At 44.9% G+C, this 25885-nt stretch overlaps 1 protein-coding gene across 1 annotated transcript in view; it reads right to left on the bottom strand.

Moving 5' to 3' along the window:
- Positions 1-24856, bottom strand: part of NEMP2 (nuclear envelope integral membrane protein 2) — a 303451-nt gene extending 278595 nt beyond the window's left edge. Inside the window, exon 1 of the mRNA XM_085648796.1 lies at positions 24693-24856. Coding sequence (XP_085504922.1) covers positions 24693-24771 — 79 coding nt within the window. The 5' untranslated portion in view covers positions 24772-24856. The remainder of the gene's footprint in view (positions 1-24692) is intronic.
- Positions 24857-25885: the final 1029 nt, after the last annotated feature.

Here is a 25885-nt window from a genome sequence, read left to right as displayed (position 1 = left end):
GCTATAAGAACAGTCCTGAGTTATTCTCAGCAAGAGTATCAGAGCTATTACAAACTTGTGATGAAGAGACAGTGTCCTACGTAGATGATATTTATCTGACAGACGATGGATTACTTGAACACTTAAGCAGGGTGAACAATATAATTATTGGTTTTGCCAATTTGGGCTACAAATTTAACTTCAAAAAATCAAAAATTGACAATCTCAGCGTCCTATTTTTGGCATATGAGCTGTCAAGTGAAGGCAAAAGCCTGGCCGCCAATTTTCTAGAAAAATGCATGCTTAACCAGCCTCCAAAGACACCAAAGGGTTTACAATCCATTTTAGGATTTCTAAATTTCAGCAGACTATTTATTTAGGACTACCCAGAAAGAGTAAATCCTTTCTAGGACTTAATCAGACCAGATTTCACTTGAGCAGGGTGAACAACATAATCATTGGTTTTGCCAATTTGGGCTACAAATTTAACTTCAAAAAATCAAAAATTGACAATCTCAGCGTCCTATTTTTGGCATATGAGCTGTCAAGTGAAGGCAAAAGCCTGGCCGCACCTTTTCTAGAAAAATGCACGCTTATCCAGCCTCCAAAGACACCGAAGGGTTTACAATCCATTTTAAGATTTCTAAATTTCAGCAGAACATACATTCAGGACTACACAGAAAGAGTAAAGCCTTTCTAGGACTTAATCAGACCAGATTTCACAGCAAACAAGTGGACTCAAAAACATACAGACACTCTACGTTCAGTTCAAGTTGATATGATAGCTTCCAAACACTTGCAGACACGAGTAAACGTCCCCAACCTGGTAATACAGTTCGTCCCCCGGTTATCAGGGTATACCTACATCACGTTCAATGAAGGTGAGACAGTTCCAATAGCGTAGAAATCCCATTTGTACACGAATGCTGAAAATAGATTTGCAGCAACTGAAAAAATACTGACGCAGCACAGACTGCTGTAGGGAAAGAAAGAGCACTAGCACAGGGGAAACGCATCATCGTTATAACCTCTAGAACGACTTTAGAAGCGGTAACCAAAGCCAGCATTCCAAATGCAAAGGCATTGCATCCACGTTGGACACAATGGGCTAATTCTCTCACTGCAACAGATGAATATAGATCTGATCCTACACTGAAAACACAAGCATTCCTGCAGTATGACCAAGAATACCCTCTCCCAAATGAAATCTTGCATCCAGATCAGTATGAATACATCATTTACACTGACAGATCTGCTCAGCCCGCCATAGGAAGTAAACAGCAATATAGCGCTGCATGTGCTTTAGTGAAAGGTCGCATGCGGGATTGCAAGTTCCATCCCAGCAATACGACTACACAATCTCTGGGAGATTGTACAGCGCAGCTGGCAGAACTAAAAGCCCTGATACTAGCACTCCAGTATATGGATCGGGAATTCCCCACACTGATTGTGTGCGATTTGTTTTACTGTGTGCAATCTTACAATAAATAGCTTCACTACTGGGGCCAGAATGGGTTTAAAGACGCCAAGGGTGGCACGATAAAGCACAAATTGTTATGGGAACAAGTGGCAAAGCAGAAAGCATGCCTGCTACGGGTTCAAGTTATTCACACCTTGAGTCATCAGCATGTTGCCATACACGTTTGAAGGGATTTCACTGGCTGATGAAGCCGCCAAGACGGGGCTTACAAGTACATCTTAGTGGCAGTGGATTCATGCTCTAGATTCCTATGGGTTTGGGCCCAGTGCTCAGCTGACGCTGGACCTGGTATCAAGGATTTGCAAGTCTTCATCTGGACATACTCAATTGGCACGTTACATTCTGACCGTGGCCCTGCGTTTAGCTCTAGAGCTTACAAAGAAGCCATGGAAAGTAAGGGCGTGGCCTTGCGGTACTCCTCCCCTTACCATCCCGAGGGAAATTCGGTGGTGGAGAGGAAAAACCGGGACGTAAAGCAATCCTTAACAGCAAGGGTATTAGGCACGGGTGGTACCTGGGTCAGTCACCTATATGGGATCCAGAGGGCACTCAACAACATGCCAAGAAAATCCTTAGGAGGTCGTACCCCTTATAAAATCCTATTTGGGACAGGAATGTGGGTACCTGATCTTGACTGTGCCAGCACAGTGGCGGATGCAAAACCATTTGAACTGAATGAACTGAATGAACTCAATGAATTCCGAGCACTACAAAGTAACGTGCACGTCAAACGCACCACCACTGGGGAAGTGAAACCAGTTCCAGCAAGACCTGCCTCGGTCTCTAAGATTGGGGGCCTGGTCAGGGAAAAGATCGGGGTGAGAGTTTGGGCCATCTTAAAGAAGAGCTGTACCTGTCCTAGTGGTAGTGGGAACAAGAACAGTACTTCTTCCTCCTCTTGCCGGCAAAAAAGAAAAAAAGATTTGTCTCCATTGATCTGATCAAACCGCATCATGTAGCCGATCCTCAACAATAGGCCGCGTGGGGTCCTGATTAGCCACAGACCTCCTCTTGCTACTATACAGGAAGTTCAGATAGAAAGACTGATAACCTTTCAAGACTCCGCCACACAGAGTGAAGGAGTAACGAATAATGGAGTACAAATCACACCAGTTGGAATTGTAAAGCATCAAGAAGAAACAACAATGCAAGTTGCAATTTGGCCCAACAATGATGTCTAAATTAATGTGCCTTCAAATGACACATCTGCCAGTTCTACAAAACCTGCTGAGCTACCAAAGATAGATCGAACTGCATCAGGCTACTTCATCAACTTCGATGATTTCTCTTCAGATCCAAGTGAACCTGATCAAACGCAACCCATTCCAAAGAAAGAGAAACTTCTACAATTCTATCTTTTGCTCAAAAAGACTTACTTAGTGCCACCTCGGTTGCATATTTGGTTTGCAATAGGGGTAGTATACCTGTTAATTTGGATTGGCACAGTGACTGTCTTTTTTCTGCTTCTGAATGGACATTTTCTCCAAAGAATGCTCTACAGTACAAAAGGACTTGTCCCTGGTGAACGTAACAACAATTCCAATACCTGATGGTATAATTTGGGATAAAATTTCATATGATGTATATGGCCCCACTGAGCATTTGAAAATTCCACATTTGTTTAAAATTTCTTTAAATGATTTTATTACCCCCAGTACACTCTCTGATGATTAGGACATTGAAACTGTAAACACTATGCTTTCAGATTTAGAACAGTCTGCGGCATTTTCTTACAGAGAATTGTATGAGGATACAACCGACTAGGATACCATGTTTTGTTACCAGCGTTATGGTCATCATTTTTTGCATAGAGCAAGTGTACCGTCAATGGAAATATTGCCCGATACCACCAAAAGGTAGTTCTGCCAAATTCGCACAGAAATGTGCATACTTCTCAGGGTTCAATACATCCAACCCAGAATCATTTTACTATAAACTTGCACAGACTAACGCAACTGCGAAGAAGATTATGCTAACAAACACAAAGCTGATATATTCAGCACCTTTTATCTCCCAAGTGTCTCTACAGGGTTTCAACTACTGGAGAGACACCATAGACATAAAATCCATCTGGGGACAAGAGAGTGGCAGTTTCAGGGAACAGAGGCTTTATTTAGAGCTTGCCTTATACAATTACAGATGATTTTCCTGAACAGAACAGTGCAACAGACTACCTATTTTGGGTTTAGCAAATATTAAAGATCTGAAAACACTGAGCATCCCCTGCACGCACCTATTGAAGGTATTAGAAATAACACACTAACAAATGAGGGGTCACATGGTACAAGTACATACAATTCATCATCTCCCGGTTGGAAGGGTTGGTTGTTTGGCCCAGACACAAATATGTGTAACTCAAGATTCAAGGGTACCACCGAAGGGTTTAGAATCCATAGGCTCGACCCACGCTATGTACACACAGACGATCCAGGGGTAGTGACTTCTTACAGTGTCGGGAAGTGGTGCCTAGAATGGCTAAAGACCTCAACACTATCACAGGTGAAACAACACTTGTCCCTTCTGTCAGACAACATGGATCTTAGGGATTTCTTGTTAGGTCCCAAGAAACCACGTAGGAAACGCTACTTATACACCATCTATAATGAGGTTTGGAAAGTCTCCCAACAGGAAGCTGCAGAGAGACTTCGTGAAATAGATAGAATTAGACTAGAAAAGGCCTTAGCGGTGGTAGACAACAACATGACCACACTCTTTTCTCATATTTATTCACTGGGCAGTATTGTGTCCTCAGCTATTGAGCTAATGGAACAAGATTTGCCTATTTTACAACATGGGCAATCGCAGCTACACGCTATTATGCTTCTAAGCTGGAAGCTTCAATCAATGCGTTCTGGCCACGTTCCATGGCGATACATTAAAGACACAAATCTGTTTCCGGCTTACAATCTGACCAACAGACAAATGACCATGGCACGCAGAGATGCGAAGCACATCATGCTGTTGTGAGTCGATTTAGATACCGTATATAGGTTTCCCGATTTATGTTCTTATACAGACACAATTCGCATTGCCCATATTTAGGCATAGGAATCCTACCCTTTTTTAGGCATTATCCATGGCCACCTACATCCGTCCATCTACGTCACAACGAGTTCTTGGATAACCAGACTCTTAAGCCTTTAGGATTTCCCCTTGCTTGGATATTGATTTCTCCAAGTTTATGCATGAACATCTATTCCTTAGGGGTTCATTCATGACGTTCTTCTGCCTGACTTTTACATCAATACTGGCATTCCTAAACACCTTCAAGGTATAAATATAACTTCACTTACCATGGCAAACCATGGTTCGGCTGTCTACTTTCACGACGCGGCTCGCCACGGCAAGTTCGGAGGGAAGTCAAGTCCCCCCCTGACGCTCTGACCGGACGCTGTAATCCTCCTCGCAGAGAATCCAGCTCCAGTGTTTCCGACTCCTCTTGCGGGGTGTTAGAGATCAAGACTCGGAAAGAGATTCCAACCTCACTCATTCTAAGGTATGGTGCGGACTAGAACCTAGAGGGACTTTTGGCAAATCTTGGCACCTATAGCTAAACTAGACTATAGACAAACAGCACCTACTTCTTACCTCGTACTACACTTAGGTTAGGTACACTGGGGTAGAACTAGCTAGAAGCATCAGATGAGTATTAACATTTTAGCCTGTGTTATTTAAGTATGTATTTTTATGAATATCTGTCATAGCAATAAACCATGCTATTGCAGTATTATTTTATCTTACTGCTAACGCTGTGCGTATTATACTTCACATTCTGTCTTACGATTGTAGCAGTTCATATCTCTTGCACGAGAAATAAGACTGTTCAATAAATCCCTTTTATTGAAACGCCCGTCTCTCTATTTCTGTGTAACTCTGTAGAAACTAAGCATGCACGACTGACTGAGTGAAACTATTATCTATTGTTTCCACGATTCTGAGATTGTTCCGATTCTAAAGGAAACAAAGTTGTCATGTTTATGCGGTTGTCAGAAACTAATCCCTTCTTGTTTATTTCGAGACGTTTCTAGTGACCTCTGAGTTAGCTGGCACACACAAGTAATTAAGTTTAATGTACTCGATAGAGACATACTGACCTCAGTCCTATGTCAAAACTATAGTGTATATTATTCCAATGCGCAGAGCCTATCAGGGATATAGGAACTACGCTACAATGCTGCTCATTGAAAAACTAGAGAAGTTACCTTTCACTGTAGCAGAGTCACCGTCTACCGAATGGTTAATCCATGGCTATATTACACTGCCAATAACGACATTCCAATTCCAGTACTGCCTGAAATATTACTCAGCAGGCAGGTATGAAGGTTTGGGCGAAGGGTATATACGAGAAACCTGGGAGTTACCATACGCATATAGGTGCAGGAACAAGGAAAAGGAAGTTTTCTTGAGTGGTTCAAACTGCGAAAAGGCCTCAAGTGGGTCTTTAGTGTGTGAAGGAATATCGCTTCACGGAGAATGGAATGCGTCAATAGCAAACTTGTCCTGCTACATAAAGGGTTCCCCAGCTGCTGTAATTCATCCGGTTTTTAAGTTACTTTGCAATGGGAGTTACTTGATGCTGAATGACCAGGGCTGCTGTGGTATGATGCCCAGCATTGCTTATCTAGTGACTGTCAACTCCAGGGTTATTTGTTGTAAGCAAGTATTGTTTCCCCCAACTCGCACAGTTAGGGAGGCACCACTGTGGCCTTCACTGAATGTTTTTAACATAAGGTTTGATTCTCTGAGCAGACTGAAAGCCATGCGGTTTCAGCATAATGTGGCCTTAACTTCAGCCCGAGAGAACTTTGATCTCCAAGTGGAAAGGTCCTTGGCAGAGATACAGGCTCTGGTCCATACGAACTTCCCTCTCCATTTCGGGGGAATGGTCCATCGTATCTTTAACATGTCTGATAAGAGGGGGATAGTATACTTATTTAAGAGCATTGGAACAGGTCTGTTAACCACCTTTCAAACTATTTTCTTAGTGATTCCATCATTCATACACTCCATACTTGGAAGCATTTTTAGGGGACTTCCTTTGGTCCTGCTTTCAGTAGTGGCCATCCTGATTTTACTCCTATTGCTTCGCAATGGATGATCACTCGAGACATGGAGAGAACGCTACTGGAGTTCCGTTGTTGTGAGCGATTGGTGTTCTTCATGGTTATACCTCGGCTACGAGAGCCGAGTGAGCATTGGTTCCTGTCTTTCAGACCGGCCTTACTTGACTGCATCCTACCAGTATACTGCTGCGTGTTTTGTGGATTTGGACGCGTGTTGGACCTCTGTCTGACACTTCCATCGGTTGCGCCGCCGGACATAGATATGCTCCTGGTGCCTTTGCGGGCCCATGTGCACAGATTTCAACAGGGTTGGTGATGATGGCCTTCCTCGAGCCTCCACGGGACGCTTCAGCTCCTGTCAAACGGAAATCGGCTCCATCACTGATGTGCAGGAATCAGTCTCGGGCACACAGGCATCTAATTTGTCCCCGACGGCTGCAGTGGGAACTAGTGATGAGCACCTCTGCTCACTTGATATCATACTGGAGGTACTAGAAGGTCTGCCTCCTAGGGATGAAATGGTCAGTGATGTTGAGTCTTCAGAGCAGGATTCTTAAACAATCTGGCCTTTCCTATGCTAGGAACCATTTGGCACCTTTTTAAACATGTACCAAATTGAAGGTCAGACTGACTTTGTTTTTTTCTCTGCTCTATCTGAACGTAGTGGCTTTCAAGGTGCTCAAAAATACAATGACAATATATATTCAAACATATAAAGGACCTTTTTATGACTGCTTTTTAGAGACAAATGCTTTTACTATAGACCTTACTTTTATAGACATTTTTTAAGACTTTTAAAGTGCTTTATCATATATTTTTATGTACATGATCATTATGCCTTTTTTGGCTTTGCTATCTTTACCTAGCTGCCCTTGTTGACCTTTTGATGAGGAGTGGGCGTCATGTTCTTTAGGATAGTCCCATTATGTACATACCGATGACATACATTGTGTTCCATCCACACGACATAACGGTCCTAAACACAGGTGATCGTTTACCTAGGAGCTTACTTCTGTCTCTTCGACAACCAGGTTATCCTATCTAAATCCCTGTACCTGATGTACATAAACATGTCCCCATGCCCTGTAGATTTATTCTGTATAAGGGTCACCACTTTTTTCATCCATGGCCAGCAGCCAGCTGTGCATGACTGTTTTTGTTTCGAAAAGGATTAGCAAAGGATTACGTAATGTTTTAAAAACATATTTATTCTGAAAAACCCTGCAGTGACCACTTTAGTATAATAGACCCTCGCTCCCCCTTACAGACAGAGAGGAGAATTCCTTCCAGGCTGGACCGAGACTCTGCAGGCTGATCCTTCGACAGGCAGAGACCTGACGTTCCTTGCGGGGTGCCATCCTCAACGCAGAGACGGGGTCCTTCATTTAGAACCATAAGTTGAGGGGTTAGTACTTCCCTGTGGGATTCTTGTCTCCATCAGGATCTATCCTGACATTTTCATACACAGGCTTCACCCACATACCTAGGCTAGGTACATTTAGGTAGGCTAAGCATTGTAGGAGTACGTCAATACTATTGTTTTATATAATGTTTTTATTCATCTTATTAGCACTATGGTAGAAATGTATCTACTTTTTACGATATTGGTACTAACGATTTCATTTGTCTGCTCCTGCTTTTTTTTTTCAAACACATTTTTATTGGTTTACCATCCATTCAAAGAGATCATGAAGCGTGGAGAGAAACAAGGGGTTTCAGTTACATGCCCCATATAATCGTCGGTCGCCCAGTATCAAGCAGATTAGTTAAGGCACATTTATAGCATCAGAAGATGGTTCATACTTGTCTGCTCCTGTCTTTTGATTGTCGCAGCTAACATGTTTCAAACTAGACTGATGATTGACCAATAAGTAATTATTGAAACCATTTCAATCGTCATTCTATGTGTATTCTGAGAAAAGTAAGCACGAGAGACCAAGCTAAATATACTGTATAGTTTCCACGATATCTGAGGAATCAGAGTTGTCATGTTCAGTGGTTGCCAGAAACTACCTTCACTGATGTAGAATACAGGGGGTGGTAGTGGCACTGGAGAGCTAGCTGGTCTAACGGCTAACTCCTGTGGGGGTGTCCAGAGTCTGTCTGCACGCCAAGCCCTCAGTTTAGGTCATCCAAAACGCGCAGGTCCTGGGGGGGTCCTAGGAACTACACAACAAGGGACTAGATTAACTCCTTTTGCATTATGTAAATTTTTATACACACCCTTTAATTGTAACTCACAATATATACACTCAATAGTGGTGACTACTTTGTCACAGCTACGTGGGTCTTGTGTTCCGTATGTAACACAGACGTCGGGAGACTCCTCGTGAACAAGGACTTCATTTCCCAGACCCCTGTGTTGGTGTAACAGGTTTACAAGGCACAGAGGATGGACAAACAACATTTCTCATCATACCTGCCACACCTGTGATTTGTTACCAGTCGGCCCGCCTTATATACAGTCTGCAAAGATGGCCGCACTCTCGCCAGGCTTGCTGCATTATCGGTTACACATAGCAGACTTAAAGGTATCTGGGGACCAGGGATCGTTTGTTAATCAATACGCTAATATGCAGCAGGAGAATGCATTCCGCCACTAGTGTTATTTTAATTAACACCTTAATGTCTGCTCACACCATATTGAGCGGTACCGTTCTTGTGCATTTTACTGAGAAGGGCAGTGACCGCCGTCTACAAGGGTGCCAAAACGCTCTCCTCCAACAAATCCATCGCTCTCAAATAATCACGACACTATCATAAATAGTCTAGCGCTCACACTTGGGAATCAGTTTAAAATAGTTCTTAGTGATGTGCAATCATGGGAGAGGGAGGCTTGCGATGGTATCTTTGCCTCCATAGAGGAGTGCCGACAAACTTACTATGAGTCATACCAAGCGACTACTTGGGTGACTCATAGCTCAGTTGTCGGTTCAACACTTCATACCTAAGAGCACACAGATTGAAGATCAACATGAGACTACTTACATCAAGTACATAACAGATACCATTTCATGTATCTATATATGTTTTGAGTGCCAAAACCGAGTACCCCTGGACATAAGACACTAATTCCTCAAAATCACATGTTGTTTTCATTTGATATCTTGTCTTCCTCCTAATCAAATCTATCTATTCTTTTATGCAACAGCCCTATGTGATTGGTAGCCTTTAAGGCTTGAGAGTGCGTAATGTAACATTGGTTACGGGTAAGAACTACCCCTACTCTCTTTTGTTCACTAGTATGGATTGTGGTAGTGGAGATTTCACTGTTTTTTCACCCAGTCACCTTGTTAGACACTCATTTATTATTAGCTGTTTGAATGCCTGTAAAAATCTTTCTTTCTTTGTTTTTTTTTTCTATACAGCTGAGGGCTTTGTGATTAAGACACTGTGGGCCCCTGGCCTACTATGATGAGGCCAGTATATGGTTTTCACACAACTATTTGCAGAGTGACATTATAGTTTTTGTTGGTTCAGATGAATGTCCTTGAACCAGTTGGGATCCCTGAAGGACAGACACATGCTGACTTTAATGCTATAGGGAGTATGCTTTCCAAACTTTCATTTGTTCTGCTTTTTAATCCTGTCCACTGGCGGCACCAGAATAAAATTGAGATTTTGCCTACCAGGAGAAAGTTTTACTCTAATCACTCCCTCACTATTTTTGCTAATAACGAGCTAGCACTAAGCACTCTGGTGCTCATACATTCCCCCTACAAAAACACCTCTACTAGTCTCTTCAGAGAGTTGAAGCACACACCAGGTAACTTGCAGTGCAGGTGTGAGGAGGGATCACTATGATGAAGCATGTCACCTTAGGGTGAGTAAGGGGTCTGGTCCTAAGGAAAGCATTCTCCCAAAGACAACCCTTTTTCAAAAGATCCCTTGTGTTTCTTCTACATACACCTGATGTACTTGTGTGTTTTCTATGTGTGGGCTCTATACATTTTTTTCATTCATATTACTGATGAAGACAATCTGGCAAAGACCCGAGGGACGCCTTAACTGTCTGCCCCCCATTTTTGTCCTCAGTTACAGGACTATAGTTGTACCTAAAACACCTGTCATTTATGAGTGAGCAGCAATAAATGAAGGTAATGAAGAGAGGTAGTTCCAAGAAATCCAGGATTCAATGAGGTAAAACAAGTTTTGTTGTGAATGAAAAGGTGTCCACAACAGAAAAAGATCCAGTCTGTCAAACGCCTCAGTTGACTGTCGCCAACATTCTAAACTGCACTCCCACAGAATCAGGAGTTCCATGGAGCACAGTATTATGGTAGAACAGAGGGGGTTTAACAGGGGGAAGATACCAACTGTGATAAAAACTAAAGATGAGGAATGAGAGGGTAATAATATTTACAAAGTTAAATTACAACAGGTAGGTTTTGTTTGTGATTGATTAGACAGTTTCTATGCTTTCTCTCAGTTCATATGAAACAGGTACAGTGACAGAGTAAATAGTGTTTACATTGTGGGGTGTCAGGACAATGAACAATGCACTACTAAACAAGCATTGAAAATGCAACAGGTCTCGCCTTTGATTAAGTTAAAGCCATTTGCTTCGCTAATGATATTGTATAGCAAAGTAAATGGCTTTAACTTAATCAAACGCGAGATCTATTGCATTTTCAATACTTGTTCTTGTACTGCAGTAACAGCAGGCACGTCGATGTGCGCCTGCTCACTTCTCACTATTGGAGAAGTTACGGCATGACGTCATGCCAGATGAGTGTTGTAGGGGAATGGAAATCCTTTAAAGAGTCATTTTCTCTCTGGATGTCCCTTCTGTTTTTGAAACTAAGGAGCAGCAACATTGTCGTGGTGTCACCAGGGCTTTAAGTGGAAGCTTTTTCAATATTATATACAAGCCATAGTTGCTGATTATTTATCTTATGCAACTAACAACCATTGACAAAGCCACTAGTACTGACTTGTTGAAGGTATGATGTTTCTTGTTGTATCATATATCTGGATGCCATGACAGAAACAGCAAAATACAAGTCTGGCGGCACACTATGCTAAGCAAAGATTTTTAGCTTATGTGTTTTAAGCCACGCCCTTAATTAAATGTGCCACTCCCCTTTGAGAGACCCCCGCCCCCGTTTTTTTATCCCATTTAAAGCCCTGCCTTAATGTACCCTGTCCTCCCCCCATCTGCCTCACACCTCAACGACCCCCATCAACCCCTGCTCTCCTATTTGCCTCACACCTCCTGCCGGCGTCACACCGTAACTACCCCGCTCCCACAACAAAGACCACATGTTCTTTCCGCCCGGGGCGATGTTCTGGCCAATACGCCAACACACCTCTTCAGCAGGTACTTAACCACTGGAGCTACTTTCCTGGAACTCCTTACACACAGACCTCTGCAGGACACACTGAGCACCAGTCACCCTCTCCCTTTGAACCCATGAACTGCAGGTTACCCACAGTATCTGCCTTAAAAGACAACGTTTACTGTGTTCTCCGCCACGCACAGCCACTGGTATGGATGCAGCTTAAACTCCACTCTCAAAAAGAGGGGCTCGATGAAATTCGGCGCTATGGATTAAACCAACCAAGGCGGCACCTGGGGCACGTAGCCCAACATTAGGAGCATTTATGCCAGACTCCATGGGGAGTGGGGCTGGCCTCCGGTAGCGTGGCTCGGTGGGTCGTGCGTCTGCGGCAGTGACAAGTGTTACTCGGTGGGACGTGCGCCTGCAGCACTGACATAGTGTGGCTCGGTGGGTCGTGCGCCTGTGGCACAGCCCCACACCTCTGTGAAAGCTGCCAGACCCCGATACCAGCCTTACCAAAGGCCCGCTGCATTATTTCAAAGTAGAGAGGGCGGCAGGAGCCGCTCACACACCAGCAGGACGAGCCTTATGCGCGGTTTATCGTGCCCCGGGTCGGGCAGAGAAAGACCTTCGATGGTGCAGCCCTATCCTCCGGTGCCCTCCCACCCTCTCCTGTCGGCCAGGGCTGCCTGGGAGCGGCGCATTCCTACAGGGCCGCACCTACAGTTGTTGATATCAGGACAGGTGTCCCACCCCCATTCGCCCTAAGCCTCTGAGCGTGTGGAGTGGGCCCGGGGTGCCGCAAACCGCAGGGTGGAGCCGGCGTGAATAATGTGTCACCGGCACTCCGCGCACCCCGAGGGCATACGATTCGCAGACGCCTCCTTGGCCGAGGGCTGGCGCTAGACTCGGGGGGAGCAGATGGTTCAAGGGGGCGCATGGGCAACCAAAACCAGGGGAGGAGGGCACACGCACCCCTGGGCAAAGGTTCCAGGCTGGCTCAGTGAGAGCCAAGGACACAAGGGAGGGCTGGAGAAGGTTCATGCTGGATGGACTGTGCAGCAAACAGTACCCTGGGCACGGGTTCCAGACAGACACAGGGGGCGCCAAGCACACATGGGGGAGGGGAGCTTAGAGAAGGTTCATGCTGGACTCTGTAGCAGTAGAGGGTATCCTGGGCACGGGTTCCAGACAAACACAGGGGAGTGAAGGGCACAAGGGGGGCCTGGCGAAGGTTCATGATGGATGGACTGTGGCAGCAGAGGACCCGGGTTCCAGACAGACACGGTGGCGTAAAGGAAACAGGGGGCTTGGAGAAGGTTCATGCTGAACTCTGTGGGTGCAGAAGGCACAACGGGGCTCTGATCAAGTGTTGCAGACCCACTCGGGGGTGCAAAAGGAACCGGGTCGGGGGGGGGTTCTTCCTGTGCGATGACTCTAGTAAGGTTCAGTGGGAGCAGAGAGGATAAGAGGTGCACTGGAAAAGCGTTCACGCCGGACATAGTGGGAGCACAAGAAACAAAAGGACAGGGGGGGGGGGGGGGGGGATTGGCCGTAAAGGTTCAAACTTATCATTGCCCCGTGTATTGTGCACGCCAGGTTGTCCACCAGCCCCTACAGTGAATATGTTGACATGCATACATCTATGAGCCTATACCGTTTGTTTAAAGGGACCATTGGGCCGGACGGTGCCGTCTCCTCGGCATGCCGGTGGTGATGCTCCATCGTTAGCCTTTCCTGTTCAGTAAACAGGCTCCACAGGAGGTGGATGGGGAGGTGGGTGGCTCGCTGCCGGCGTGTGCCTGTAATTGCGGAGCCTCCTGCCTGGCTGTCTGCCTCCCACACCCTCGGCGGCGCCTCGCTCTAAGCTTTGGGCCACATTCCAGCCACGCTGCCAGGGATTCCCCATTGGCTTCCTGCAGCACCATGCCGCCGAACAGGGCATGAAGGACCTACAAAGCCTCAATGTCACCAGCCTACACTGAAGGTGCCCACTACGATATACATAGACATTCCTGCTCTGCGGCACTGCTGCCACCACACACAGCACGCAGGGCGCAGAGGAGCCCACACTTCTGTCACCAGAGAAGACACCACCTCCACCCAAGGTCACCAGCTTCTTCCACCCCTCAGACAAACGACAGCTGCTTGACCAAGGGGAGTCTACGAGCGTCATGGCCCTCACCAAAGATGACTTATTATCCTTATTGAGCGATTTTAAGGCTGAACTACGCGCTGAGCTAACTCAAGACATGAAAGCCTCCATCGACCAGCTCCGGACAGATCTGACCACGCGCATGCCCACGCTCCAACAAGACGTCGATTCTGTAGACACAAGAGAGAGGGACCTGGAAACACAAGCTTCTGGAATGGCCTGTGCTAGGTTTTTAGGTCTCGCTGAGCCCAGCGCATGCGCTGGCTCGAAGAGACATTATGTATGTGGGCCCCAAAAAGTGCTACCAGGCAAGCCTAGAGCTACAGTGCATGTGCGCGGGCGCGCGCGCCGCACTTACTTTCACTTTCGCAGCCGCACGGCCGCTTTGATCGCGATCAAGCTAACATCTGGTGAAAAACACTCAGGAAGATTAAACCAGTTTTACAAGTGCAGGCCACCAGGGGGTTATTAATCGGGCCTCGTTACAGAAAGGCTATTTTTCTTGTATTTAATATTCGATTACCAATCACATCAGCCCTTCATGAATGTTTTTTTCTTTCCGACATGAATCCCTCCCAAATAAACTCACATGAGCTTTTGATTAGGAGAGGCCGTCTTCAGCTGCAGCGCTTTAACCGTGTACCCCTCACCCTGCTGTAGCCTCAGAATGTCTCCTCCCTACAATGCAACCATGGCCTCGGTGGGGGTTTAGTCATGTTTTCCCAGGTTAGCGTTTACATTCTCGGAAAGCAGTTGCGCATACACAATATGTTGAGCTTTGGCTGTGAACGCAGCACTTGTGTAAATCGATCCATTGCAAATTCACAAGATTTAAGAGGGGGACAGCGAGAGGAGACTACGGTGAAGTCAGTCACCCACAGGAATGACCTTGCGCCGCCGTGATTAGCCGCGAGCTCCACTCTAGCCTCAGGTGAGTGCTTCCTGAATGAGTCCCTAAAGGAAACTGGTGATCCATGCAGCACTTTTAACAACTGACCCTCACTTAAGTCAATCAAGGAAGATGGCTTCGGAAATGAATGGCTTTCCTGTAAGGAGGCGCAGTCTAAATCTTCAGCAAACTCGTTCACGTGCGGGTTCTCCAGCCAATTGGCAGTGCCCGAGCTATTTTCCTCGTCAATTTTGAATGTCTTTTAGCGGTGCTGTCCATCAGCACATCTGCTGTTCATCATGTCTGAAAGTCATTGAAAGGCCAGAATCACAGAATGTTGAGCAAAAGCTGAGTCTCTTCACCCCCAAGGTGAGTTAATTTCCCTGCTTCTCCTAACACAAAATAGCGCTATGATGTTGCCTGTGTTGGCTGCATCATAGCGCTTTTTTTAGGTCTCGCTGAGCCCAGCGCATCTCGCTGAGCCCAGCGCATCTCGCTGAGCCCAGCGCATGCGCTGGCTCGAAGAGACATTATGTATGTGGGCCCCAAAAAGTGCTACCAGGCAAGCCTAGAGCTACAGTGCATGTGCGCGGGCGCGCGCGCCGCACTTACTTTCACTTTCGCAGCCGCACGGCCGCTTTGATCGCGATCGCGATCACTCACTTTCGTGCGCAGACCCAGCCTCCTCTGCCGGCACACCCACAACTGGCAACATTAGTTTTCTACAGCGCTTCGATCTAGCGCTTGAAATCACCTCACCTACCACCTGTTACTCTCGTCACTCAGCAATGTTTAGTTTCACCCACCCAGCCCAAACTAACATTGCTCCCCATCCCTTCCCATCATATCCCTTTAAAATGTTGTCCCTATCCAGCAACTGCAATATGCTGCTATGTCACTCATTTATGAAAAGGGTCATTTGCGCATATTTAACCTATTTATTTATTTTTTTATTCACCCCTTTCAAGATTGGCAAAGAAGCATCTTGGAACTGCAAAGAAAACATAAATGGCGGCTTTGTCATTCCTTAAGTGGTGTAGCCAGTGTGCCATGGGTCTTATTGCAAGGAAGAACCCACCCCCCCCCACCATTGCTTGAGCTGTGACCTTGGGGCCCAGTGCCACTTCACCTGCTTTAACAGTGATAGCAACAACCCTACATAACTTAAGTGCACACATGCATGTCGATGCATGAAAGCATAAACACACTCATGGTGAGTCGCTGCAGCGTCATGCCACCTATGTGTATATGTGTGATGACATGTGAGCTTACATACTGTTGGACTTTTTTTTTCACCAATGCTATTCAGCATTGGCAATAATCATTTCTCTTTTTGTTGATGCAGCATCAGTAAAAATAATTGCCAGAGCCTAAAATTCTGCATTGGCAAAGCATGCTGCCAGGGTTCTTGGCCCTCCCACATCTTACCACATCCCCCCCGGATCCCTTTGCATGCATATCAGCGCTAGAGCCTGGGTGCTCAAGATGCCACTATTGAAATGCATGGGAGAAAGCCCCGAGTGTAAGGGGAGAGCCTCCGCTGGGAGACTGAGCGCCGCGAACGCGGCTGTTTCTCCTCAAGATTGACTCCTCAGGTAACGACCCCTGAGGTTAGCCTGCAACTCAACTTTGCTGCTGCACAACAAATGCCTCAATCGCTACAAGTAGTTTTCCTAGCATATGATACCAGCTGAAGTCCGCCCTCCCTGTTTCAGTATTTTCTCATTTCTTTCTGATTCTGGGTGCTCTGTTTGCCTGCAAGTGCAGGTCTAGAAACCCATCTGAAAATAGTTTCCAAAATATTCAGAATATGCGAGCAGTTTCCAAAATGTACAAGGAATTTGTAAAATCTGCACTCATTAAGAAATCAGAATTCTCTGAATATAAAACCATTTCCACGGATTTGGGCAGTGCCTACCTGTCGATGTTGGTCAATAAATGTTTTAAAACTGATGTTCAGTACTGATTGTACATGATTGTACAATCTGTTTCATTATTGTTCAATATTCGAGTACATTACTCTAAGTTAAAACTCGCTTTTGTGACTTTGGTTCAATGCTGGGTTCGATATTCGTCTTTGCCCCACCACATTTATTACTCAAGACAAGAAGGATGCATATTAAGTTGGTGCTTTGATTTATAAGCCATACCTTGAAAATCACACTGGACAGAGGCTGAAGCTAAGAGTGCCCCCCCCCCCCAAACCCCGCCTTTAAACTTCTTAGGTAGTACAAGACAGCAAAAAAAAGAGTGACAATGCATGCCCTGACAAACTAGTCTTTCACATTTTAATATAGCATTAGTATGCTATGAAGATTTTTTTTTTGACTTATGATTGTCAGAATGGCTCGGCTTGTAGTAGACAGTCGTGTTTGAATTGTACGTCCAGATTTCTCGAAATGACCCTCAACTCGGCTGCTTTTCGGAGGCAATCCTTTAAGTACGACACACGCGGCTGTATGAGCCTGTATTACGCCTTCCAGTGGGATAATGACCTAGACAGCACCCAGGAAGGAGGGGAAGTTTAATCTCTGGAGGCAGTCCTTTTATCATCCAAACAGGGGGAACTTTTCTGTGTCCTCTTTTGTTTCTCTTGATTACTTCAGGGCTTGCAATCAAATGCAGCTTAGTTGCTGCTTCTATGTATGACCAGAGCGCCATGCGCGCTTTCACTGTGGCAGTGCAATGGGTCTCACATTTGCGAGAGTTTGAGCTATTTGGCATTGTAAATGACAATGCCTTTTATTTATGTGTTGGTTTTTAAAACATAAATAATAAGTATTGTCATTTACAGTGCCAGTAGCTTAAACTCTTGCAAATGCGAGACCTATTGCATTGCAAATGCTTGTTACCTTAGAGATGGGGCAAACTTATGGCTACAGAGAGAAAACAGTCTATTCCCCAATATGATGTTGTTTGCTCCCATTTAGTACTCTTTTCTTTGTCTACTTCCTTTGCTCCTATCCCGTCTCCCCTGAATCCCTCCCCTTATCTGCTTCACCGCTCAGCCCCGTCCTTCGTGCCCTTTGACTAAGCACTCCTTCTCCCCTTGTTGGGGAAAGATCCAATATTTATACTCTGGAGTCTCAGCGAACCCGCTGAAAGAGGCCACAGCACCAAGGGAGCCACTCACAATTGAGGTATGATATGGCACCCCTTGCCAAAGCACTCCCTCTCCCCTTTTTGGGGAAGGATCCAGTATGTAGGCCTTGGAGTCTCGAAGAACCCTCTGAGAAAGTCCACTGCGTAAAGAGAACCTCTCGCAACAGAGATTGGGAAATGATACCACTTCCCCTGGGATCACAGCTTACTGGACTTTGGACGCAGCTTTGACCGGTTTGTCTCCCCGCCACCCTCCCCCTTCTCTTTCGACGCTGTTGTCTCTCACCCTCGCCGCCACTTTCCCTCCTTCATTCTCTGTCTACTTCCCCTGCTCCTACCCCCCTCCCCTGAATCTCTCCCCTTGCCTGCTTTTTCCCTTACGTATATGTCCTTATTGTCTATCTCGACCTTACATGTAACTATGTTACTATGGTCTGATACTCATGTAAAGCGCTCTGATACCTCCGGGTCTAGCCAGCGCTATATAAAACCTTTAAAATAAAATAAATAAAAGAGTCTCAATGAAAAGAAAAACAAGCTGGGTGGCCAATTAACAAGAACTGTGATATAAAATATATTTTCGAAAATATAACTCCCAACCTTAATATGTTTCTTTTAAAAGTGCATGCCTAAAGTGAATGTATCACGTGAAATTCCTTTTTAACTGGGTTATTTATATTTATCTCTGGCGCCAGCTAGAGCTTCATAGTGTAGGCATTTTTGTATTTTTTTCTGTTCATACCGTTGAATAAAAATGCATCTTGTTTTTCTTCAAGCAATGTGTGCGAAGTTTAAAACCTCCTTTACGAGCCAGCTTGTCAAGAATGTAACTAGGTACTAAAATACATCACAGCCCCATAGTCTGCCGGGATACCCGTATCCTCCCTGTGACCCCTTGCGCCTCTGAGCTCTGTGCCTGCCTGCCGCCAACCAATCACAGAGCCTACTGGTGCATGCTCCAGGCGTGAAGGCAGCACGGTTGCAGGAAGCCCGGAGCACTGGCTTGCGTGCTTCATAGCTGTCGTGAAGACTTTTCTTATGTGCTTGTTAAATAAACAGGCAGATAAGAAAAGTCTTCACAACAGCCGTGAAGCAGGCGAACCAGTCCGGGTGGACCGGACCAAAAAGCCAAAGGGATGCAACGAAAAACCCTCCTTTCCAATGGGAAGCCAGCGTTTACCATAAACCAGGGGTACTCACAAACTTTCTCTCGGGGGCCAAAGTTACAGTGTGGGGGCGGGGCCTGTGGGGGAGGGGGCGGGGCTAGACAAAAAAAAAACTATCACCATGAGGTTGAACACAGGCCCCTGCAGCGGACGCCTTCGTCCACTGAGCCACCAGACCAGGCATTCACACCTATCTATCTATCTATGTATCTATCTATGTATCTATCTATCTATCTATCTATCTATCTATCTATCTATCTATCTATCTATCTATCTATCTATCTATCTATCTATCGCTCTGTCTCCCTCCCTCTCTCTGTCTCCCTCCCTCCCTCTGGCTCCCTCCCTCTCTCTCTCTCCTTCTCTCTCTCTCTCTCCTTCTCTCTCTCTCTCTCCTTCTCTCTCTCCTTCTCTCTCCCGCTCTCCTTCTCTCTAGCACTCTCCCTCTCTCCGTCTCCCTCCCTCTCTCTATCTCTCTCTCTCCCTCTGTCTCCATCACTCTGTTTGTCTCCCTTTCTCTCTGTCTCCCTCCCTGTCTCACTCCCTGTCTCACACACTCTGTGTCTCCCTCTCTCTGTCTCGCTCCCTCCTCCTCTGTTCTCCCTCTGTCTCCCTCCCTCCCTCTCACTCTGTCTCCCTCCCTCTCCCTCCCTCTCTCTCTGTCTCTCCCTCTCTCCCTCTCTCTGTCTTCCCCCTCTGCTTTTTTAGTGATTCAGTACCTCGATTCAGCCCTAAAAGGCGTCCTTGCGATATTCCCTTACATCTGCCTCTCTACAAACAATTTCTCTCCTGAACTGCACAGGATGAGAGGGGAGGCGGGGCGGGGCACAGAGTGGACAGAGCGCACACAGCCGTCGCACCCAAGTACTTCACGGGTCTTTTAAAGACCATTCACTTGGTAATGAGGCAATTTATGTACATTTCTAGCTTTTCATCTAACGAGGGAGTGGCACGTTTTGCCTTTCAAACTGGAAACCTAAACATTCCTGGCGTGACCTTTACGTCAGCAAGCAACAGTGAAAATATTAATTGGTGACATGTTTGTAATTTCTAAAGGTCCATATGCTTCCAAACAATCTTCTTCTTCTACCGAAGCATTCAGTGAGGATTTTCAATAATATATAAACCCTCGAAATTTGAAAAATATGAATCCTATTTAAACCAAAAGGGCAAATGGAACTTGCGGACATTTCTGAGAGCAAGTTATCATATTTGTCAACATAAAGTACAGTTTATATGCATGACTTGTCTTTTGACTTGCTATTCTCTCCACTTTTTGCATTTCAGTCTTAATGTGGAGCAGACGTGAGGAGAGGAAAACTGTTGCCGTCTGTTCTTTCATGATGGCGCACGTAGCAGCAGTGTCTGTTGTTCTTTGATCGCAGTGTCGGGGCACTGCCTTTAACACTGATGTTAATGAGGCTTTGTTGTATTTCATCTCCTCTTAGCGCCCCTGCATCTCCACTCATTCAGAGGGGAGATGCAGGGGCGCTAAAAAGAGGTGAAATACAACAAAGCCTCATTTACAAGTGACTTGGCTTTTAAAAAATCGCCCGGCCCCCATAGCTCCGCGCTGCTGCAACCAGCGGTGCTTGCTCAGGTACGATGTCTGGAAGGTCCGCGGGCCGCCAGGGAAGGCTTGCCGGGCCGCTGGCGGCCCGCGGGCCGTACTATGAGGACCCCTGCCATAAACGCTGACGCTACCCAATGGAAATGAGGGGGGGGGGGGGGGCTTCAAGCCCTTTTTTAAAAGTCCTCATTAACAATAGATATTGCCGAGCGAGCTACGCATGTGCGCAGCAACGCTGGGCAAGACCTAAAAATGTGAATACATTTTCAACTGTGTAGAACAAAAAACTGATCCACAAAACCCTTGAACGGTATGAAAAAGCGACCCAATGGTTACATTTTTGCCTGTGCAACTACGAAATCACTGTTTTTCCATTTTAGCTTGTCCACTTGCCACATTCTGCGATGCAGGGCAGATTATTTCCTTGTGCCTCAGGTCCTATAAAGGCCAACATAGGCAGGTTCTTAAAATGTTGTAATTGCTAAAACACCATGATAGAGGCCTCAAAAAATGATTAAAATGTTGCCAGACCTACAGTTCTGGTAACTTGAATAATCTACTTGACCTAATTGTAGTGGTCTTGTTGTTATCTGATGTTACAAGGAACTTCTAAAAAGCGCACGTTCACCAAAAGCCTTCATGGTGCTGGGAGCACAAGCGACAGGGCTGAGATATACGGCTTAATCATAGGCTTGTCTGAAGAGCCATGTTTTTTGCAGAGTTCTAAATTGCTCATAGGAGGTTGCTGCTCTAATGTTGGCTGGAAAAAGAGTTCCAAGTGCCGGGAGTCAGCACAGCAAACCTAGTTCCCTCTAGCATTTTCCTTTAGAATTTGGGAACCTCTAGGAGATTGAGATGAGCCAATCTGAGGTTGTGCCTAGGAATGCAATTCCGTACTCTAGAAGAGACAAAAATGGGGCTTTTACTCTGCCAGATTTTGCAGATTGTGCAGCCTGTTTTGAGCAGAGTTCTCTAGTTGGGGTGTACTGTGACAGTATCTAGGTAGTTGGTAGATCAATCTTGCTGTCTGATTCTGGACCAGCTGCAGTCTTTGGCTCATACCCTTTGGGAGAACTAGGTACAGGGCATTAGCATAGTGTAGTGAAGACTAACACGCAATGAATTTATAATCTGATGATGGCTTTAACTGAGAAACAAATTTCGATTTTTTTTAATTTTACGAAGTTGAAAGAAACTGGAAGAAGTCATTGCTGCAATCTGGGGTTCCATTGACAGATCTTCATCAACAAGTATGCCGAGGCTCTTGACTGCCTTTTTAGGAGTGGGAGAGGCACCTAACTCCTGAGGCCAAAAGGCAGGACTCCAGCAGTGTTTCTCTAAAATAGAAGGGTCATTACCCACTTTTTGCAAGAGGGGCAGAACCACTGCTTCCTTAAAGCTAATAGGGATGATGCCCTGGCTCAGGGATAGATTGGGAATAGCTATTGCTGATTCAGAAAACTTTGAAAATTGTGCTGTTTGAATCAGAGGGGCAGACATCATTGGGAGAACCCGATTTGACCTTCATTAGCAGCTTTGACACAGCATCCATAGTGATTGGAGAGAAGGTGGTAATATGGAGCTGACTACTGTCTAGGGTTAAGGCGGACAAGGGAACTAGGACAAATGCTTTCTTTAATTATCCTAATCTTTTCGATGAAGAAAGAATTCAGTTCATCACAAAGAGCTTGTGTGGGGGCCACCGGGATGCTTGGAAGGTCAGGATTAGACAATTCAAAAATTACTTTAGTATTATGTTTACAGTTTAAAATCTTATTTGAAAATAGGTGGATTTACAGTTTCTTGTAAAACTTTAACTGTAAGAGTAATTTAACCTTTTCATCGGGTTTGCATGCTTTAAACCATTTGCAATCAGATTTCAGAGCATGAGTTTGGCTTCTTTAAAGTCGTCTGTAAACCATTTGGATGCTTTATGGCGTCATGCCCCTCGTATTGCGTAGAGGGGCATGGATATCACTTGCTTCTCTGAGCCAGTTCGTCATTGCCCCCTCGAGCTCCTCCAAGACCTCGCACTGGCTGGGAAGGGACTGTGCCAAAGAGTTGCAGAAGGCAGGGAGATCTACATGTTTCAGTTCCTGGACAATGTGCCAGGACACAGAGGATGGTTTCTGAATTTAATTAAATTATGGTCTGACCAACACCAGGGAATAACCAGGAGATTGGCAATGTGGGGGTTCAGCGACCAGATTTGATCTAGAATATGGCCCTTGACATGAGTTGCTGTAGACACCTGCTGCAAAAAAGTTCAAACTAGACAACTGTTCAGTCAGATTGGAGGAAATAGGGCCCTCGTAAGGGTAGTTTGACCATAGATAAAAGTCTCAAATCAGTAATATTTTTGCGTAATCAATGGCAAGGGCCAACACTGCGTCAGTCAGAGGAGCCTGGAATTGGGGCATGCGATCTGGGGGCTGTACAAAATGATACATAATAGAGAGGAGGTAGGAGAGTCTAGTTGAATTTTTGTTGTAGTCTTAAGTTCCCTACAACTCCATGTATCAACATCTTGTGTTGCTATGGTTTTTTCGAGCTACCAAAAATGTCAATAAAATATTTAGGAAATAAGGCTGGCCCTGTTGTTCACTGCTGACAACAAAGTGTACACAAGGTGACAATTGGAATGCTTGATTAATCTCAGCCACTGGTAATTATCTGAGGCTACCTGCCATTCCATTGTTATCTTGCACACCAAGGGCTGGACTTTTCCCACTGGAGTTGGGTCATGGCTGAGTTGCATATGGCCAGGTCCAAACTGAGGTGTCATGGTGTGCAAAATAATGATGGACTGCAATGCAGCCCCATGTAATTTACAGTGGCTGCGATTAAAGGAAGCATTCCATCCATCACTTTTATTTTATACTTTAGTGGGCTGCCCCAAGTGGGACAGGTATGCACAGGCATGGGTCTCGTGCACACTGTGTCACTGGAACCAAGCTACACCTGGCTGATTAGTTCTAACTAGGGTGAAACCAGTCCTGGGTCGCCCTAGTTCTAGTTTACAGCAAGCCTGGCCAGGCAGTTCGAGCTGGGCTGATCCCATTGGAGCAAAATGAAGACTGATATCTATATGACTGGATACAAACTGCGGTGGCATGGCGTGCAAAATAACAATGGACTGGGACGCAGCCCAAATACTTACCAGAGCTCTGTGCTCCAACACTTTCTGTATGCACTGTTACTCAAAGGTCATTTAATTGTAGTTAGTAGAACACATTACTGTATAGCAATATAATAATTTAGAACCAATCTGTCTGAATCGGTTTTATAGTTTGAAGCTCTGTGTTAGTGTCCCTTCTACTTCGGGGCCCTTGTGATTGCTGCAGCAGGAAATGTCCACGCTGCCTTCTAAGCATGCAGACCAAAACAAAGTCGTTCAAAAAACAATATGCGTTCCGAAAGCTGTTTCTAATGTGGTTTTCTAACGCACACACATTGACCCAAACTGACAATTAGTTGTTTTATGCTTTGAAAAACAAACCGGGGACATTTGCAATGTAGATATCGAGTAAAACTAGTCTATGGAACATATTAAATTGAAGCCATCGAGCCTGCGTAGGTATTTCTTAATACAATGGCCGGATTTTACTATATGCAACAAAAGTAAGGGGATCATCGCTGTTATCAGTATTCGGTCCGAGTTTTGTGGGAAAAAAAGATACTATCAGAAACCTAATACGTGTTGTTCACCAGCACTCTCCTGTCACTTGTAAATATCTTTGAACATTATGAATATCAAAGCGTAAATGCTGAGAATCCCCTAAAACAATAAATAATTGTTAAACTTCTATGTGCCCATAAGACTAGAAGCCATTTCAAGATGGCAGCCAAGTTAACGCACTACAACTGAGTCCACGGCATGGCAGTCTTTTGTCAATGTCTATGGTATCAGCTGTGAAACTAAGGTGCTGCCTCCACTATTTAAACTTACGCATACAGAACAGTGAGGGAAGCAGGTCGCAAACACCCAAGGTAGAAAATGATTCACCTGCCAGTGCACCGCTCGTTGCTTTTAGGACAGGAATAAGCACACTTGCGTACAGCAGCTTTACCAAAGTGGACACCATCTTCCCTCTGAGGAATTGAAAGTACCGCTTTTCCTGCCAGACAAAATTAGTGGCATCAGTGCGCAGGGATCCGGCAAATGCTTTCTGTTTTCTCCTTTCACAGCTTTTCCTCACGGCATTACAATTCTAATAACCGTAATATACTATTGGGGATATTTTGTCTACTCAGCATGGAAACCAAGGTCAACCGTTTGAAACATATCTTCTGTGTACTGGGCACAAAAGGGACGAGACCGTCTGCGCTTTACTAGGGGTTCCGCTTGCAGAACGCATTAGCGATTGAGCGGGTCTAGGAAAGAGTAAAATCATTCATAACGGTTGCCGAGGAAATAAAAGCAATCTTTTGCAACAAAAATATTTTTGAATCTCTAACTCCAGCTCTGACAATGAATATTGACCGCAGCAGTACAGTTAAAATAAATTGCTCTGGCAGAAGTGCAATTAAAATGAACTGCTCTGCCTATATTAAGCGTTGATGAGATACGAAACTAAATGTGTACTGACAGCAAACTTTTCAGTTTTTTAAAAATAGTCCCTCAGGAATTCCAGAGGAGGGAGTATTCAACCAATAGAAAAAAAGGGTGAGAACAGAAATCTTGCGGTAATCTCTCTTTTGAAATTTTAGTAAATGTGTCAGAATGATCTTTAATTACCATTAATCCTGGCCAATATATTCTAGAGGAGACATATCTTTGCTACTGTATTTTGACCAAAAGAGCTCCTTCATAAACACAAGCTAACAAAAATAAATATTTTTGTCAATAATGAGCGGTTGTTATTAGTTTTAAAGGGTTTTATTTTATAATTAAAGATAGAGGTTTATCTGAGTCTTTATTGGTCAGTCAAATATCAATCAGGTTCCTTAATTGATACTAGAAAAATATAATTAATACCAATAATATTATAATAATCATAAAGCACATTCATTAAGGAAAGAATCCCTATTTTAAGAATCGGGCCCAAAGGATATCAGTGAGAACCCATGAAAAAAGCAAGAGTATGATTAGCATGAAGTTAATTAATCAAGGTTCAAAATCTTTATTCGATTCATACAATGAATCATAAAAGCACAAAGTTAAAACACATAATACACAATTAAGATGATCCATCTGTA

The sequence above is a fragment of the Triturus cristatus genome, chromosome 3_2, assembly GCF_964204655.1.
Source record: "Triturus cristatus chromosome 3_2, aTriCri1.1, whole genome shotgun sequence".
Classification (NCBI taxonomy): Eukaryota; Metazoa; Chordata; class Amphibia; order Caudata; family Salamandridae; genus Triturus; species Triturus cristatus.
This window is presented reverse-complemented; position numbering and strand designations above follow the sequence as displayed.